Here is a 17,445-nt window from a genome sequence, read left to right as displayed (position 1 = left end):
ATTTTAAAAAAATCATGTTTTTTGTTCTACAAATAAAAGCACACACTTCATATTTTTAATATCAGTAGTCTTACCTTTCTAATGCGATGGATGTGCCCTCTCTCCCCTGCCGCGACAGTCCCCGAACTGGGGCTGGGAAGGAGGGGGGTGTCTCCCTCTCATCCCCACCCAGGCAGCTCCTGAGCTGGGGCTGGGAAGGAGGGCCATCTCTCCCCGGTAGCTACAGGCCTGGAACTGGGGAAAGTCGCCTCTTTCTCTGGCCACCGCAGTCCTGCACATCCTAAATTCTTCCCACCCCTTCTTCTCCCTGTGTGGCTCCCCAATTAGGTGGGTGGCCCTTCATTCTCTCATGTGCAGCCGCCCAAGCACGCACCTTAGAGCAGTAATTTTCAAACTGCGGGTTGTGACACAGTACTGGGTCATGGAACGTAAGGCACTGGGTCTCAGTGGCTCTGGTCAGCATCACCAACCAGGCCATTAAAAGTCCTGTCGGCGGTGCTGTCCAGTTAAGGCAGCCTAGTCCCTACCTTTTGTGACACCGCGCTGTGCCCCAGGATCGGCCAGCTGCAGGTCTGGCTCCTAAGTGGGGGGGCTACGGGGCTCCACGCACTGCCCCTGCCCTGAGCACTGGTTCCGCACTCCCATTGGCTGGTTGCCAGCCAATGGGAGCTGTGGGGGCAGTGCCTGTGGCCGAGCACTGCGTAGAGTCGCTTGTGCGCCTCTGCCTAGGAGCCGGTCCTGTTGCTGGCTGCTTCCGGGGTGCAGCGCAGTTCATGGGGCCAGGACAGGCAGGAAGCCTGCCTTAGCACCCCTGCTGCACTGCTGACTGGGAGCTGCCTGAGGTAAGCCCATGCCCCAACCCAATCTCCCACCCCAGCCCTGAGCCCCCCAAACTCAGAGCCCCTTCCTGCACACCAAACCCCTCATTCCCAGCCTCACCCCAGAGCCTGCAGCCCCAGCCCAGAGCCCTGACCCCCTCCCACACTCCATCCTCCTGCCCCAGCCCAGAGCCCCCCTTTCACACCCTGAACCCCTCATTCCTGGACCCACCCCAGAGCCTGCACCCTCAGCCCAGACTCTCTCCCAACCCCCTGCCCCAGCACAGAGTCCCCTCCCACACCCTGAACCCCTCATTCCTGGCTCCACCCTGTAGTCCTCACCCCTGCACCCCAACCTCTGCCCTAGCTCTGAGGCCCTCCCAAACCCCTCACCCCCAGCTCTGTTGGGTCACGGACATCACCAATTTTCTTCAACTGAGACACTAGAAAAAAAGTTTGAAAACCACTGCCTTAGAGGGAACTATCTGCAGACCCCCTGAATGGAGCTAGTGCACCACTGGTGGTCCGCGGACTACAGTTTGAGAACCTCTGGGCTAGGGTTTTGCAGAATACCTTGCCTCAGTCAGTTGTATACAACTGACTCATTAATTCTTTATCTACTATACTCAGGGTACAACAAAATAGTAGAAAATGCTAAATGTGTTCAGGGTTGTAGGGAGGAAATTATGCATTGTATTTTTGAGCTGTAAGAGAACTGTGTCATTGGTTAAAAGGATGGGGGGCATTAACAATTTTTTAAAATCTCTACTTAAAATTCCTTGGGTTGGGGTATTAATGTGGCACTGACCAAGCTGATGATAGCTCCTTTTGAGCCACTCAGTGCGTGCCATCTTCAGCTTGCTGAATGAATGAACCTCAGGCCTTAGTGACCGATCCGTTAATATAGCAATTCTCCCTGTGCCCCTATTATCCACCAGTCGTTCTCCTGCTTCCTCCCCCTAGGAATTCCTCTGTCCCTGCTCCTCATACATTTCATCTACTCAGGCTTCCTGGCACATTTCAGTGCTTCTGTCCCTGCACCTCCAAACCAAGCTCCTTTTCCCCCAGGGCCTTTATAGGATGCTGGCCGGTTCAGCTTCTCCCCATCCACATGGCTTAGGGTATGACTACACCAGCGTGGCTCCTGGCGATAAACCGCTGTCTATACAGCGCTTTTCAGCACTAAAACTTTTGTCGCTCAGTTGGGATGTTTTTTCACACCCCTTAATGACTAAAGTTTTAGCACTGAAAATGGCAGTGAGTAATGAGTTGTCCTGATTTTACAGGGACAGTCCTGATATTTGGGGCTTTTTTTAAAATATGGGTTCCTATTACCTCCCATCCCCTGTCCTGATTTTTCACGCTTGCTATCTGGCCAGCCTACAGTGTAGACGCAGCCTTAGTTACACTTCCAGGAACACTGGTCTCCTCTCCCGCCGTGGCCTATGCTGCTGCAGCTCCCCTCTCACTGTTCTGTCCCGAAAAACAGCAGGCGCAGGAGAAGCTAGGAGTAGGAAGCAGCCCCGGCCTGCCTGCTGTTTCCCACCTCACCCAGGAGAGCAGCCCCTAGTAGCTACAGGGGACAGAATTGCTGGCCCGAGGCAGCAGAGTGGAACTCAGCAAATGAAGCGGCCTGGGGGTGGCCTCAAGCTGGAACAAGTGCAGTGAGGTACTGCCAGGCTCCTGTCCAGCTACGGAGCAAAGGGGGCGGAGCAGGAGCAGACGACAGCGAGGGGGCGGGGCGATTGGGGCCCGCGCCGCGCTCGGAGCCTCTGCGCCTATTGGTGGGCTGATCAGAAAGACTCCACCCACGCGTAGGGGAACGGCCAATAGAGGAGAGCGATGCGCTGTTATCGCGACAGTTGAGCTGAAGCTGGCAGCGCCATCTTGAAGTCGGGAGAGGCCGTGTCCCTTTTCTGCTCCTAGGGGCTAATAGAAAAGGGGATGGGGGCCGGGCAGTGACTGAGTTAGCTGGGTCCTTGCGCCCCTCTTGTGTGGGTGCCGGAGCGGAGCAGGCGGCAGTCGGCGGGGGAGAATGGTGCAGTCCTGCTCCGCCTACCGCTGCCGGAACCGATACGACAAAGAGAAACCTATCTCCTTCCACAAGTGAGGACGGGGCAGGAGCGCGCCTGCGCGGGGCGGGAGCGCGCCTCGGCGGGGGGAGGGGCTATGCCCAGGGTGCGCGCTGGGGACGCGGGGAGTAACGGTCATTGGCGAGAGGCCCAGAGCGCGTGCGCACTGGCTACTGGGGCGCGCACTCACCCAGCGTTTGTCCTGCGCAAGTGGGGCCTGTCTCAGTTGCTCCTCCCGCGGGGGGGGAGGGGTTTCTGAGGTGAGGCCCCCGCTGTGCCCTGCGCTGTACAACCGCTGGTGAGAGCCTGCCCCGCCCTCCTGGGGGAGGAGGCGACCCTGCCTTGGCACCCTGGGACACGTGCCTGGTCAGAGCCCGGAGCAGGCAGCCCTGTCGCCTGGCGTGTGCTGGCCAGCTCAGTGGCATGGCCCTCACCCACAGGCTCGGGGCCTGCAGGGAGACGTAAACGCTGGGCAAACGAGGGGCTGCGCCAGCCGGTCTGACACTGGGTCTGGCTCCAGGCATCTGCACTGCTTGGTTTTAGCTTCCTAGGAGAACTTGTGACCGAGTCTGAGGTTTCTTCGCACTTTGCAGGTGTCCTGTGAACGTGCTTGTTTGAGGCCTTGTGCTCTGTATTGGAATCCTCCTTGCCACTTGCTCGTTGGGTGGCCTGATGTTGGCCTGTTCTTTTCAGTTCCCCTGAATAATGCAAAAAACCTGCCCCTCGGCCCTGGTCTGTCCACGTCCTTTAAGAGATCTGCAAGCTGATCCACGCAGGTGACCCCTTGTGCCTCCCTATTGTGTCCCTATGCCCAGCAAGGGGATGGCTGTATTTATCAGCTTGCAAAATCAGGTCTTAAGCCAGAGGTGGGCAACCTACAGCCTGCGGGCCCGTCCTGCCCAGCCCCTGAGCTCCTGGCCGGGGAGACTAGCCCCCAGCCCTTCCCCTTCTGTCCCCCCACCCCTGCAGCCATGCTGCTGTGTGGGGAGCGCTCTGGCTTACCGCTCCTGCTGGGTAGCATGGCTTGCCCCCGCGCACCTCCCAGGCTTTTTAATAAGCCAGTCCTGCCGCTCTGAGCAGCATGGTAAGGGGGTGGGGAGCGGGGGGTTTGGATAAGGGGCAGGGGGTCCTGGGGGCTGTCAGGGGACAGGGAGCAGAGGGCAGTTGGATAGGCTTGAGAGTCCCAGGGGGCCTGTCAGGGGGTGGGGGTATGGATAGGGGTAGGGGCAGTCAGGGGACAGGAAGTAGGTGGGGGGGTTGGATGGGTTGGGGGGTTTGAGGAGGTAGTCAGGGGGCAGGAAGTGGGAGGGAGCGGGGCAGGCTTTTTGGGGAGGCACAGCCTTTCCTACCCGGCCCTCCGTACCATTTCGCAACCCTGATGTAGCCCTCGGGCCAAAATGTTTGCCCACCCCTGCCCTAAGCAATGGTGCTGAATGTAGTAGTATCAGGGGGCTTTTTGTTCCTTTTTTATACAGCAGCTAGCACTGGGGGTCCTGGTCCATGACTAGTGTTTCTAGATGGTACACCAATACTTTGTCATAAGTGTCTTATATATATCTACAGTACTATTGTCTTGTTAAAAAGCCTTGAAATGGAGCTGAAGGTTTATTTCATTTGCAGGTTTCCTCTCACAAGACCTGATCTCTGCAAGAAATGGGAAGCTGCTGTTAAAAGAAAAAACTTCAAACCAACAAAGTATAGCAGCATTTGTTCAGAACACTTTACTCCAGATTGCTTTAAAAGAGAGTGCAACAACAAGCTACTGAAAGAAAATGCCGTGCCCACAATATTTTGTTATACTGAACCTAGTGAGAAGGTAAAGGTAAACATGAAAACTCTTTCTTATAATACATACTTTAATTTATGTATACATAAATTATACTGGGGGGAGGGATAGCTCAGTGGTTTGAGCATTGGCCTGCTAAACCCAGGCTTGTGAGTTCAATCCTTGAGGGCGCCATTTAGGGATCCGGAGCAAAACTTGGGGATTGGCTGAGCAGGGGTTGGACTAGATGACCTCCTGAGGTCCCTTCCAACCCTGATATTCTATGATTCTATGAAATACTGTAGTATAAGTATAGATTCTTTTAAAATGCAAAGAAGGGAGAGAAGCAGTGTTACGGAGATATGGATTTAAGTCTGATCGTCTATTTCTGCACATGTGTAGAGAGCAGGAGAACTTAGAAGGGTCCCAAGACATCTAGAAGAGAGGTATGGTAATAACTAGAAATGCTCATCTGTTTTTGTGAAACTATATGGAAAGTTTCCATTAAGAGCAAGCGGTCTTGCGGTTCCACACAGTCACCACCTGAGAGCTGAGCCAGTTGGCACTTGGGGTAAGGGTTATAAATATGTGAATTAGAGTCATCAGCTGATTGATGCAGGGCCAAAGAGATGGTTCTGAAATGAAGGCTGTGTCCCAGTACTTGTCTCACTTTGGGTAAAGGTATAGGTTCCCTATCTTGCTAGAAACCAATGAGTCAAGATGGGTGATGTTAGGATATAGATATTCAGGCCTGTCGGTAAAGGCCTGTACTTTAAGAATTTAGGTGTATTCTTATCACTTGGCTAGTTAGAGGTATAAAAGAAAGAATCAAAATCACTGTCTGCCAGTGTAAGGTCCTTCTCTTCCTGTGACAGTCTGAGGCCCTGTTCTTAGGCTAAGGCCTCTGGCTAAGCAACAGAGGCAGCCATAAGCTGGGAAGTGAACGGTCACATCCTCACATTCCAAACTAGTCACATTGAAAGAAGGTGCTATTGGGCTGTTAGGAATACAATCCTGTCCCGATAGTGCCTATCACCTCCAGAGAAAGGGAAGTGCCTAGAAGATGTGAAAGGAAACTTAGTTTGATAGCATCCTGTCTGGCAAGAACTCACTTATCAATAGCTGGGATGTGAAATCCTCACTTCTGTATTGTTTTGTCATTATAGTTCCCACTTTGCTATTGTTTGTCTGTATAATCTCTGTCTGGTTCTGTGATTGTTCCTGTCTGCTGTATAATTAATTTTGCTGGGTGTAAACTAATTAAGGTGGTGGAATATAATTGGTTACATAATCATGTTAGGATTAGTTAGTTAAATTTCAGGAAAATGATTGGTTAAGGTATAGCTAAGCAGAACTCAAGTTTTACTGTATAGTCTGCAGTCAATCAGGAAGTGAGGGAGTGGATGTGTGGGTGGGGGAGATTGGAATCACGTTTTGCTAAAGGGGGAAATGGGAACAGGGACACAGGTGTAAGGCTCTGTGGTGTCAGAGCTGGGAAGGAGGATACTAAGGAAGGAAACTGGAATCATGCTTGCTGGAAGTTCACCCCAATAAACATCGAATTCTTTGCACCTTTGGACTTCGGGTATTGTTGCTCTCTGTTCATGCGAGAGGGACCAGGGAAGTAAGTGGGTGAAGGAATAAGCCCCCTAACAGGTGAGATAATATCTTTTATTGGACCAACTTCAGTTGGTGAGAGAGACAAGCTTTCAAGGTGGAACAGGTAGTTTAGCATAAGTAGTTAATCTATATTTCAAGAGACCATTGAAAGTGAAGTAGCCCGTTAATATGTCTCCAGTGCACTAATGTCTCATTTCACCCACATAGTTGTTATTGGGACAATCACTACACACTTGAATGAACTCACAAAGAAAATTGATAAATGGCAAAAACACCCTATCACCTGTAACACTTTTCACAAAGTGATCACTTTATATCTGACACCTTGGTCCTCATCTTTAATGGTCCCTTGAAAATGTGTGTTAACTACTTATGCTAAAAAATCTGTTCCACCTTGTATTTAGCTGTGACACGGACTGAGTACATTTCCCAATCCTGAAGAAGAGCTCTGTGTAAGCTCAAAAGCTAATCTCTTTCATCAACTGAAAGTTGGTCCAATAAAAGATATTACCTCACCCACCTTGTCTCTCTAATATCCTGGGACCAATGAGGCTACAACAACACTACATAGATACCAATTAAGCAGTCCGCTATTAGCTCAGGGACTGGAATTAGCTGCTGACTGCAAGAATCTTTGAACTGCTGTTTTTGCTTAGGAGATTCTCATGTGTTTTGGAGGGAACTGAGAGAGGCTGCCCTTCTCATGTTCTGGAGACCCAGGCATATTTTGAAGCCATATTAGAAACTGAAAAGATGAGAAGGCAGTGTGTATTCATGTTAAAGTGTACAAGAGTGTTTGTTCTGTTGCAGACTTACACTGAAATGTATGTAAAGAAACAAAGGTGTGGGGGAGATAACTCCCGATAGGTATCCTTTTTGGGTGACAGATCTGAAGTACTGTCCCACTTTGATGCATCAATAGGATTTGAGAATAAATTGATAAATTAAACAGTAATACATCACCAGGCCCAGATGGCATTCACCCTAAAGTTCTGAAGGAATTCAAATACAAAATTGCAGAACTACTAACTATAGTTTTCAGAGTAGCAGCCGTGTTAGTCTGTAACTATACTAACTATAGTATGTAACTGATTGCTGAAACAAGCCTCTGTATCAGATGACTAGAGGATAGCTAATGTAACACCAATTATTAAAACACACTCCAGAGACAATCCTGGCAATTATAGGCTGCTGAGCCTGATTTCAGTAACAGGCAGATTGGTAGAAACTATAGTAAAGAACAGAATTATCTTAGTAAAGATAATATATAGTATATATATAGTAAAGAACAGGTGCACAGATAAACATGTTTTGTTGGGGAACAGTCAATGTGGCTTTTGTAAAGGGAAGTTATGCTTCACCAATCTATAAGAATTGTTTGAGGGTGTCAAGAAGCATCTGTATAAGGGTGATCCAGGTAATATAGAGTACCTGGATTTTCAGAAAGTCTTTGGCCATGTCTACACTACGAAAGTACTCTGATTTTACAGAAGTTGATTTTTGGGAACAGATTATATAAAGTCGAGTGCATGCGTCCACACTAAGCACATTAATTCGGCGGTGTGTGTCCACAGTACTGTGGCAAGCGTCGACATTCCGAGTGGTGCACTGTGGGTAGCTATCCCACAGTCCCCACTGCCCAGTGGAATTCTGGGCTGAGCTCCCAGTGCCTGAGGGGGCCAAAAATTTGTCGCGGGTGGCTATGGGTAAATGTCATCAGTGAACCCTCCCTTCCTCCGTGAAAGCAACAGCAGACAATCATTTTGCGCCCTTTTCTCTGGATTGCCCGAGCAGACGCCATAGCACGGCAAGCATGGAGCCCGTTCAGCTCACTGCAGCAGTTATGACCATTGTAAACACCTCGTGCATTATCGTGCAGTTTATGCAGAACCAGCACCTGAAAAACCAGGTGAGGAGGGGACAGCAGCACGGTGATGAGGACATGAACACAGATTTCTCTAAAACCACAGTCCCCGGCAATTTGGAGATCATGGTGTTACTGGGGCAGGCTCATGCGGTGGAACGCCGATTCTGGGCCCGGGAAACAAGCACAGAGTGGTGGGACCGCATAGTGTTGCAGGTTTGGGATGATTCCCAGTGGCTCTGAAACTTTCACACGCGTAAGGGCACTTTCATGGAACTTTGTGACTTGCTTTCCCCTGCCCTGAAGTGCAAGAATACCAAGATGAGAGCAGCCCTCACACTTCACAAGCGAGTGGCAATAGCCCTGTGGAAGCTTGCAATGCCAGACAGCTACCGGTCAGTTGGTAATCAATTTGGAGTAGGCAAATCTGCTGTGGGGGTTGCTGTGATGCAATTAGCCAACGCAATCGTTGAGCTGCTGCTATCAAAGGTAGTGACTCTGGGAAATGTGCAGGTCACAGTAGATGGCTTTGCTGCAATGGGATTCCCTAACTGTGGTGGGGCTATAGACGGAATGCATATCCCTATCTTGGGACCGGACCACCAGGGCAGCCAGTACATAAACCAAAAGGGGTACTTTTCAGTGGTGCTTCAAGCACTGGTGGATCACAAGGGATGTTTCACCAACATCAACTTGGGATGACCGGGAAAGGTTCATGACACTTGCGTCTTCAGGAACTCTGGTCTGTTTAAATGGCTGCAGAAAGGGATTTACTTCCCAGACCAGAAAATAACTGTTGGGGATGTTGAAATGCCTATAGTTATCCTTGGGGACTTAGCTTACCCCTTAATGCCCTGGCTCATGAAGCCGTACATAGGCAACCTGGACAGTAGTAAGGAGCTGTTCAACTATAGGCTGAGCCAGTTTCATGACTGGCCAGCGTACTGCGTGCCACTTCTGTTTGTTTCTCCTTGATGAAAACCTGTCCCCTTGGTTGCCTCTAAATTCCCTGTAAGCCACCCGCCCTCCCTCCTTTGATCACAGCTTGCTGGCAAAGGAAATAAAGTCACTATCGTTTAAAAAACATGTATTCTTTATTAATTGATTATAAAAATAGGGAGATAACTTACAAGGTAGCCCGGGTGGGGTGTGGGAGGAGGGAAGGAAAAGGCCACTTCAAAACTTGTTGAATGCCAGCCTTCTGTTGCTTGGGCTGTCCACTGGGGTGGAGTGGTTGGGTGCCCGGAGCCTCCTCCCACCCCCCGCCCCCGTGTTCTTGGGCACCTGGGTGAGGAGGCTATGGAACTTGGGGAGGAGGGAAGGCGGTTAAACAGGGGCTGCAGCAGCAGTCTGTGATCCTACTGCTGTTCATGAACCTCCACCAGACGCCAGAGCACATCCGTTTGATCCTGCAGTAGCCCCAGCATTGCATCATGCCTCCTCTGATCTTCCTGCCGCCACCTCTCCTTATGTTCATCTGCCACTTTCTTGTACTCTGCTTTTGTGTGCGTCCACACATTCTGCTGAGCTCTGTCAGTGCCGGACGACTGCATGAGCTCACAGAACATTTCATTGCGCGTGCGGTTTTTTTCGCTGCCTTATCTGAGATAGCCTTTGGGACGGAGGAGGGAGGCTTGAAACATTTGCAGCTGCTGGAGGGAAAAAAAAGGGAATGAAGTATTTAAAAGGATACATTTTACAGAACAATGGCTATACTCTTTCACGGTGAATAACACTATTCGCATTACATAGCACATGTGATTTTGGTACAAGGTCGCATTTTGCATCTTATAGTGAGTGCCTGCGGCTTTGGCATTAGAGATCACACACACAGTGCCGGGCAACAGAATTTGGCTTGCAGGCAGCCATGGTAAGCCATAGCCTTTCGGCTTCTGCAACCTTCATAATAGCAGCGCCCTCCTCTCCTGTACCAAGCAAAGCACGTTGAGTTGGCCATTTAGTGCTGCCGTTTTCCTGTTAACATGCAGCAGCAGAAACCAAACTAACCACCCCCTCCCCCCATTCAATTCTCTGGGATGATTGCTTTACCCCCCCCCCCCCCCCCAACCGAGTGGCTGGAATCAGGGCCCAGCTAGCCAAACATGAAAAGCTCAGTGCCAGTGTCCCCCTCCTCCTCCTCCTTCCCCCCCCCCCCCGGCGTGGCTAACTGCGGGGAGGATTTCTTTTCAGCCACAGTTAAACAGCCCAGTAGGAATGGCCACCTCTGAATGTCTCCTTTATTAAATTCCCCTATTTCAACTAGTTACCATGAATGATATCACTCTTCTGAGGATAACACAGAGAGATAAAGAACGGATGTTGCTTGAATGCCAGCAAACACCGGGACCATACGCTGCCAGGCTTTGTCATGCAATGATACCAGATTATTTGCTACTAGCATGGCGTGGTAAAGTGTCCTACCAGGTGGAAGGAATAAGGCTGCTCTCCCCAGAAACCTTCTGCAAAGGCTTTTAGAGTACCTCCAGGAGAGCTTCATGGAGAGGTCCCTGCAGGATTTCTGCTCCATTAACAGACTTTTCTAGTAGCTGTACTGGCCACGAATGCATCCCAAGTCCTCAGGGCTACTTAATCATTTAAAAAACGCTTGCTTTTATAACATGTATTGCATTTAAAAAGGTACACTCACCAAAGGTCCCTTCTCTGGCTTGGTTGGGTTGGGAGGGTATTTCAGTCAGGGTAATAAAAAGATCCTGGTGTTGGGGAGAACGGTGTGCTGTCCTCAAGCTCGTCCTCCTCCTCATCTTCCCTGTCCACAAAATCCTCAAGCATGGCGGAGAGTACCCCATCATCGGAGTCCACGGACTGGGTTGGGGTAGTGGTGGCGGCCCCCCCTAGAATTGCATGCAGCTCGGTGTAGAAGCGGCATGTCTGGGGCTCTGTCCCGGAACATGCATTTGGTTCTTTGGTTTTCTGGTACGCCTATCAGAGCTTCTTAAGTTTCACGTGGCACACTGTTGTGTCCCTGCTGTAGCCTCTATCCCTCATGGCCTCGGAGATTTTTTGAAAAGTTTTGGCATTTCGTCTTTTGGAACGTAGCTCTGATAGCACAGATTCCTCTCCCCACACAGCGATAAGATCCAGTACCTCCTGTTCGGTCCATGCTGGAGCTCTTTTTTGATTCTGGGACTGCATGGTCACCTGTGCTGATGAGCTCGCCTGGCCAAACAGGAAATGAGATTCAAAAGTTCCTGGGGCTTTTCCTGTACACCTGGCCAGTGCATCCGAGTTCAGAGTGCTGTCCAGAGTGGTCAAAATGGTGCACTGTGGGATAGCTCCCAGAGGCCAATACCTTTGAATTGCGTCCACACTAACCTTAATTCGAAACGGCGATATCGATTTCAGTGCTAATCCCCTCATTGGGGAGGAGTACAGATATCGGTTTTAAGAACCCTTTATGTCGAAAAAAATGGCTTCGTTGTGTGGATGGGTTCAGGGTTAATTTGATTAAATTTGCTAAATCTAACAAACTCATAGTGTAGACCAGACCTTTGAGGAGGTCCCTCACCAAAGGCTCTTAAGGAAACAAAATAGTCCTAGAATAACAGGACTCTTATGGATCAATAACTGGTTAAAAGATAAGAAATAAAGAGTAGGGGTAAATATTCCATTTTCACAATGAAGAGAGGTTCTGCCAAGGAGCTGTCCTGTTCAACATATTCATTAATGATCTGGAAAATGGAGTGAACAGTGAAATGCAGACATTTGCAATTGCTACATATTTATTCAAAATAGCTAAGTCCAAAGCTGACTGCAGAGTTACAAAGGGATCTCACAAAACTGAACAACAAACTGGCAGATGAAATTCAACACTGATAAGTGCAAAGTAATGCACGCTGTTTTTAGGTGAGGAAGTCTGTATAAGGATCACCAAAAGGTTTACTGCTTAATAGTTTACTTAATAAGTTATTCAAAAGTATTCCTAATGCTTTTTGCAAATGTCTGTATGTGTATTAATTGTTCACTAAGGAATTGTAGAGCGCTTTCACTCTCTGCTGTTTATTAGGGCTGTCAATTAATCACAGTTAACTCACGTGATTAACTCAAAAAAATTAATCTCAGTTAATTGTAGTTTTAATCGCATTGTTCAACAACAGAATACCAATTGAAACGTATTAATTTTTTTGGCTGTTTGTCTACTTTTTCAAATATATTGATTTCACTTTCAACACAGAATACAAAGTGTACAGTGCTCACTTTATATTTTTATTACAAATATTTATACTGTAAAAATGATAAAAGAAATAGTATTTTTCAGTTCACCTCATACAAGTACTGTAGTTCAATCTCTTTATCGTGAAAGTGCAACTTACAAATGTAGGTTTTTTTGGTTTTTTTGGTTGCATAACTGCACTCAAAAACAAAACAATGTAAAACTTTATACCTTACAAGTCCACTCAGTCCTACTTCTTGTTCAGCAAAGACAAACAAGTTTGTTTACATTTACGGGAGATAGTGCTGCCCACTTCTTATTTGCAATGTCACCAGAAAGTAAGAACTTTTGTGAGAACATCTGTAGCCAGCATTGCAAGGTATTTATGTGTCAGATATAGTAAACGTTCCTATGCTTCGGCTACCGTGCCAGAGAATGTGCTTCCATGCTGATGGCTCTCATTTAAAAAAGATAGTGCATTAACTAAATTTGTGACTGAACTCGGTGAGGGAGAATTGTATGTCTCCTGCTCTGTTTTACCCACATTCTGCCATATATTTCATGTTATAGTAGTCTTGGATGATGACCCAGCACATTCGGTTTTTAGAACACTTTCACTGCAGATCTCACAGAACACAAAGAAGCTACCAATGTGAGATTTCTAAAGATAGCTACAGCACTCAACCCAAGGTTTAAGAATCTGAAGTGCCTTCCAAAATCTGAGAGGGATGAGGTGTGGAGCGTTCTTTCAGACGTCTTAAAAGAGCACCGCTCTGACTTGTAGGCTCTGAAGTTTTACATTTGAACACTAATTTTTTGGACATAATTCTACATTTGTAAGTTCAACTTTCATGATAAAGAGATTGGACTACAGTACTTGTATTAGACAAGTTGAAAAATACTATTTCTTTTGTTTTTACAGTGCAAATATTTGTAATAAAAATAAATATAAAGTGAGCACTGTACATTTTATATTGTGTGCTGCAATTGAAATCAATATATTTGAAAATGTAGAAAACAGCCAAAAATATTTAAATAAATGGTATTCTATTATTCTTTAACAGTGCAATTATTGATCGCTCTACTGTTTATTAATTCCTACATTCAGGGTTTTTGATCCCATAGCTGTGAGGTTGAACTCTTCTATCTTTTCAGAAAAGAGTGTTACGTGCCTGGGCTATGCTTTAGCGAAATGAAGTGCAAGAAAAAGTGGAATGTAATAGAAGTATATATATTACCTCTGCATTCCCCTCACACACCTTGTCTGTTACATACGCAGTGTTACTGCCTCCAAACATCCAAATGTAGCTCCTCCTGACAGAGCAAGTGTGTTTTTTTTTTTTTCATTGCACCACTGAGTGACACACCCAGGCTCTACCCTTGGGACTAGAGTGGGTTATTCAATTCTTCCCCTTCGGCACACTGAGTGCACGGAACAGGAGTGATTTGGAGGATTCCTAGCTTCTATAAGGGAGATAATAAATGCACCAATAAGTCTCCTTTCGTTTGCCCCTTTGAGAAGGGAACAGAGAGGATGGTGAGGATAGCAGAAGAACAGCAGAAAAAGCTCAAAGAGATATGGGGGGATGACAGACGGGAAAAAGATGGGGAGAGAGGCACACAGGAGAGTAGGAAAATAAAGAAAATAGCCTGGAAGTAAAGAGGGATTGTAAGTGGAAAATGGAAGGCAGCTAGTAAGAAAGACAGATAGACACAGCGTGTGCAAGAAAAAATGAGCCATTTTCAGGTAAATACACTTCCTTTATACTTTCTTCTCTGATTGTGTTTCCCTGATAGAAAAGATGTGTGGTGGGAACCAAGTTAGACACAAGAGAAAGGGTGAGATGGAGAATATTCTAACCAAGTTGCTGTCCAGGAGGTGGGGTGGCACACCAATACTTTTTAGTCTTCAAAAGCTGCCACAGGACAAATATATCAGGATCAGTGACAGTTCAAGTTCCTGCATCTGACCACTGTGCCTCAACCCATGTGGATGGACCACTTCTAGGGAGCAGAGTGTAATTCTCTCTGTGCTCATTCATTCTTTGGCCCCTCTTTTTGTACTGTTAGTAAGGATGCCTGTTAGTGTAAGTTGTGGAGGTGGATTTGGCGATGTACGCAGCTGCTCACTCGGAGCTGTTGTGATATTACCAGCTCATTTCCAGAGGTTTTAAAATGACCATAGATAGTGGTAACCATTACTCTCCGGGCAGGGTTCAGATTGATGATCTTGATGTAAAAGGCTGTGTAATACTGTTTATTTTAATACTTGTTGCCGTTTTTCCTGTTAGGATCTTTGGAACAAAAACTTAATTGGGTATAAGAAATGCTTTGAATTCGCCCATAATAGGTCCGTGATGGAATACCAAGGGAGCAGGCCACGTATACTGAGAGGGAGATCTTTTATAAAAGATGCCATGTGCCATCACCCAAAAAGTGGAGACTCGAATTGGAGGATACCAATTTCTACAAGTCTTAGTCTGACAATTGTAAGATTGTCCCAAGTGCTCCTAAGGAGGGTGAATTGCTTACTGAGAGACATGCTTTCCTCTTCCTCTTTCCCTTGCAATCTTCCCCACAAAGGGGGCTCTGAGAATTACAGTTGACTAGTACAAGTTTGACCTGATCAAAATGCTTGACATCTTCATGTGTGAGGCTAAAAGATACATTTTGACAAAAACATAGGTTCATTTTATCTGAGGCATACAACTGGGATTGTCAGATTGAAGTTGTGCTAATGTATACTGATTGATTATACATAGGCACCTACAAGAAACTTTAAATCAACACCAGAAGCAAAACTGACTTTCCAGTTACACTCTGCTTAATATCATAGTCTATGCAGAAGCAATGTCTAGGGAGTAGATTAAAAACAGACCCTAAATTGCTTGGCTAGGATGTCTTGGATAGTGCTGTATTTCCATGGTCTACACCTATATATTAGATCTAGCTCGATCGCTCAGGGCTGTGAAAAATTTTGCACCTTGTTAGGTAAATTGGATTCTCACTGTAGACAGAGCTAGGTTGACAGAAGGATTCTTTGTGGCTATTACTTCTCGGAGGGGTGGATTATCTACATCAATGGCAAAACCTCTTCTGTCGATGTAGGAAGCGCCTACAATACTTACATAGTATAAACATACCCCTAGAACCTTGTGCTCTGAGGATTTGGCAACAGCTTATGTAATCTGCAAGTACTTGGGTGAAGTATATGGCATCTCTGTCTCTGACACTGTTAATGCCATTAAACGCATTGAGACCATCAAAGCAGACAGTTACAAAATTGACTTCCAGCTCAATGCACCTTTCACCGAGAAGTTCTTAGCTGTTTTTGCTAGATATTGGATATGCTTACTGTTGTGTTTCAAGAGCAGTGTTTCATGTAAGAGTCCAAACAGATGCAATTCTGAATGCTCTCTATATCTTTGGGGCAGAAAGGATTTAAGTCTTCCCTCTGTTCATTTCCTGTTTTGGGGGGACTTGGGCACATTCCATCTGTGCTAGATAAGTACACCAAGTGTATCTAGGTTAAAGTGACTGAGTTCTTGCAGCTGATAACTCTTCAACCATGTGGTGGAGTTAAAGACTGGACAGTTTATAATTTTATAAGTGTTTTGACAAAGTCTTCAGAAGTGACTAGAGATTTTGGTTGCCTCAATTTCTAGGTGTCCAACTTGAGACTTTTAAGCCTTTAGGGTGCGTCAAACTGAGCATTGAAAACTGAGGTTCCTCAAATCACTAGTCACTTTTGAAAATGTAGGCCATCAAACTTCATGAACAGAATTAATGCTAAAAAGTGGGGTGCTTATCACCTTTATTTACTAATTTCAGCCATGCTTAGTGCATTGTCAGCTCGGTGCTGAAACTGTTGCATATAGATTATAATGTGGCAATTAGATATGCCGTTCACAAAACAGATTAAAATGTACTTTCTGTCTTGCTGTTTTAGACTGAAGAATTTACAGAGCAACCCGAAGATCTGACTGCAGCACCACCACCCCCTCCTCTGTTACCACCTGCCCCACCGCAACCTTCCTTTCCTTTGCCTCAAATAGATGCAAGATTGGTAGATCCAAGTATTGGATTATTAATGCCTCCTCTCCAGACCCCTAATAATCTTGCCGTTTTCTGTGATCACAACTATACCGTAGAGGATACAGTACATCAAAGAAAGAGAATTCAGCAGCTGGAGGAACAAGTTGAAAAACTGCGAAAGAAGCTCAAGACAGCGCAGCAGCGATGCAGACGTCAGGAAAGACAGATTGAAAAATTGCGAGAGATCGTTCAGTTTCAGAAGGAAAAAGACATAGTGGCAGGAAAAGGCTATGTGATTCTACCTAATGACTATTTTGAAATCGTAGAAGTACCTGCATAAAAACATTGACCTTAATTTTAAAGGGGCAGTGCCAAATAGGCTCTTCAGACTAACACAGAAGTTCAGTTTAAAAACAAATGCTCTCTAATTGTGTGTAAAACCATTCTAAAAATAATAAAGAAGCTATAAAATACTCAATAGACCACAGTTTATTCATTGTCATTGCAGCTTTTAACACTTTTAATTAGGCTTGGCAGAATTAGACTTTTTTTTTTGTAATATTGATGGAAAATATCAATGTTTGTTTATTTTTAAGGTTTTTTTGGTTGATAATTTAAATGTTCAGTCCTGTGCAAACTTTTGGGGGGGAGGGTCAGATAATTGTTTAATGACAGTAGATTAAAGCTTTATGTTTTGAATTGCACTATGACTGTTAAAACACAAATTGTCAACATTACATGTCAAAATATACAAAGTAAATGTCCTTAAATCGCTAATAAATTCTCAAGCAGTAATTTTGATTATTGATGAAAATATTTTTCCATTCGTTTATATGAAATTGTCATTTACTGACATTTACCAATGAAAATCTAACCCTTCAATGTCTAGTTTTAATAAACTGAAAAAATGTTTTACAAACATATCTCACAATTAGAATCTGCATTTGGTTTTAAAAATCGCCATGCTTTTAAGAGGGGGAGGATGCAGGTTAAACAAGTATAAAATGTATAACAGAATTTTGGAATGGTTGCCTGGGAGTTGGGTGGGCAAAGAGTGTCTCAGCTGGGAGTGAAGACTATGGGGGGCAAGATTTTCAAAA

At 46.1% G+C, this 17,445-nt stretch overlaps 1 protein-coding gene across 5 annotated transcripts; it reads left to right on the top strand.

The window, feature by feature from the left end:
* The first annotated feature begins 2,603 nt into the window (after positions 1-2,603).
* On the top strand, positions 2,604-16,818 carry THAP1 (THAP domain containing 1). Of its 5 annotated transcripts, none has more exons than XM_073345887.1 (4): positions 2,604-2,924; positions 4,511-4,706; positions 5,058-5,101; positions 16,260-16,382. In XM_073345887.1, the coding sequence occupies exons 1-4, from the start codon at positions 2,854-2,856 to the stop codon at positions 16,291-16,293; spliced, it is 345 nt and encodes a 114-aa protein (XP_073201988.1). In that variant the 5' UTR covers positions 2,604-2,853; the 3' UTR covers positions 16,294-16,382. The 5 variants fall into 5 exon arrangements, with proteins under 5 accessions (XP_073201988.1, XP_073201987.1, XP_073201986.1 ...); XM_073345886.1 differs by having other exon boundaries at positions 2,605-2,924; positions 4,511-4,712; XM_073345885.1 differs by lacking the exon at positions 5,058-5,101 and having other exon boundaries at positions 2,635-2,924; positions 16,260-16,818.
* The last annotated feature ends 627 nt before the right edge of the window (positions 16,819-17,445 follow it).

This window comes from Lepidochelys kempii, chromosome 5 (genome assembly GCF_965140265.1).
Source record: "Lepidochelys kempii isolate rLepKem1 chromosome 5, rLepKem1.hap2, whole genome shotgun sequence".
Classification (NCBI taxonomy): Eukaryota; Metazoa; Chordata; order Testudines; family Cheloniidae; genus Lepidochelys; species Lepidochelys kempii.
The sequence above is the reverse complement of the archived record's forward strand: the minus strand, read 5'-3'. Positions and strand labels throughout refer to the sequence as shown.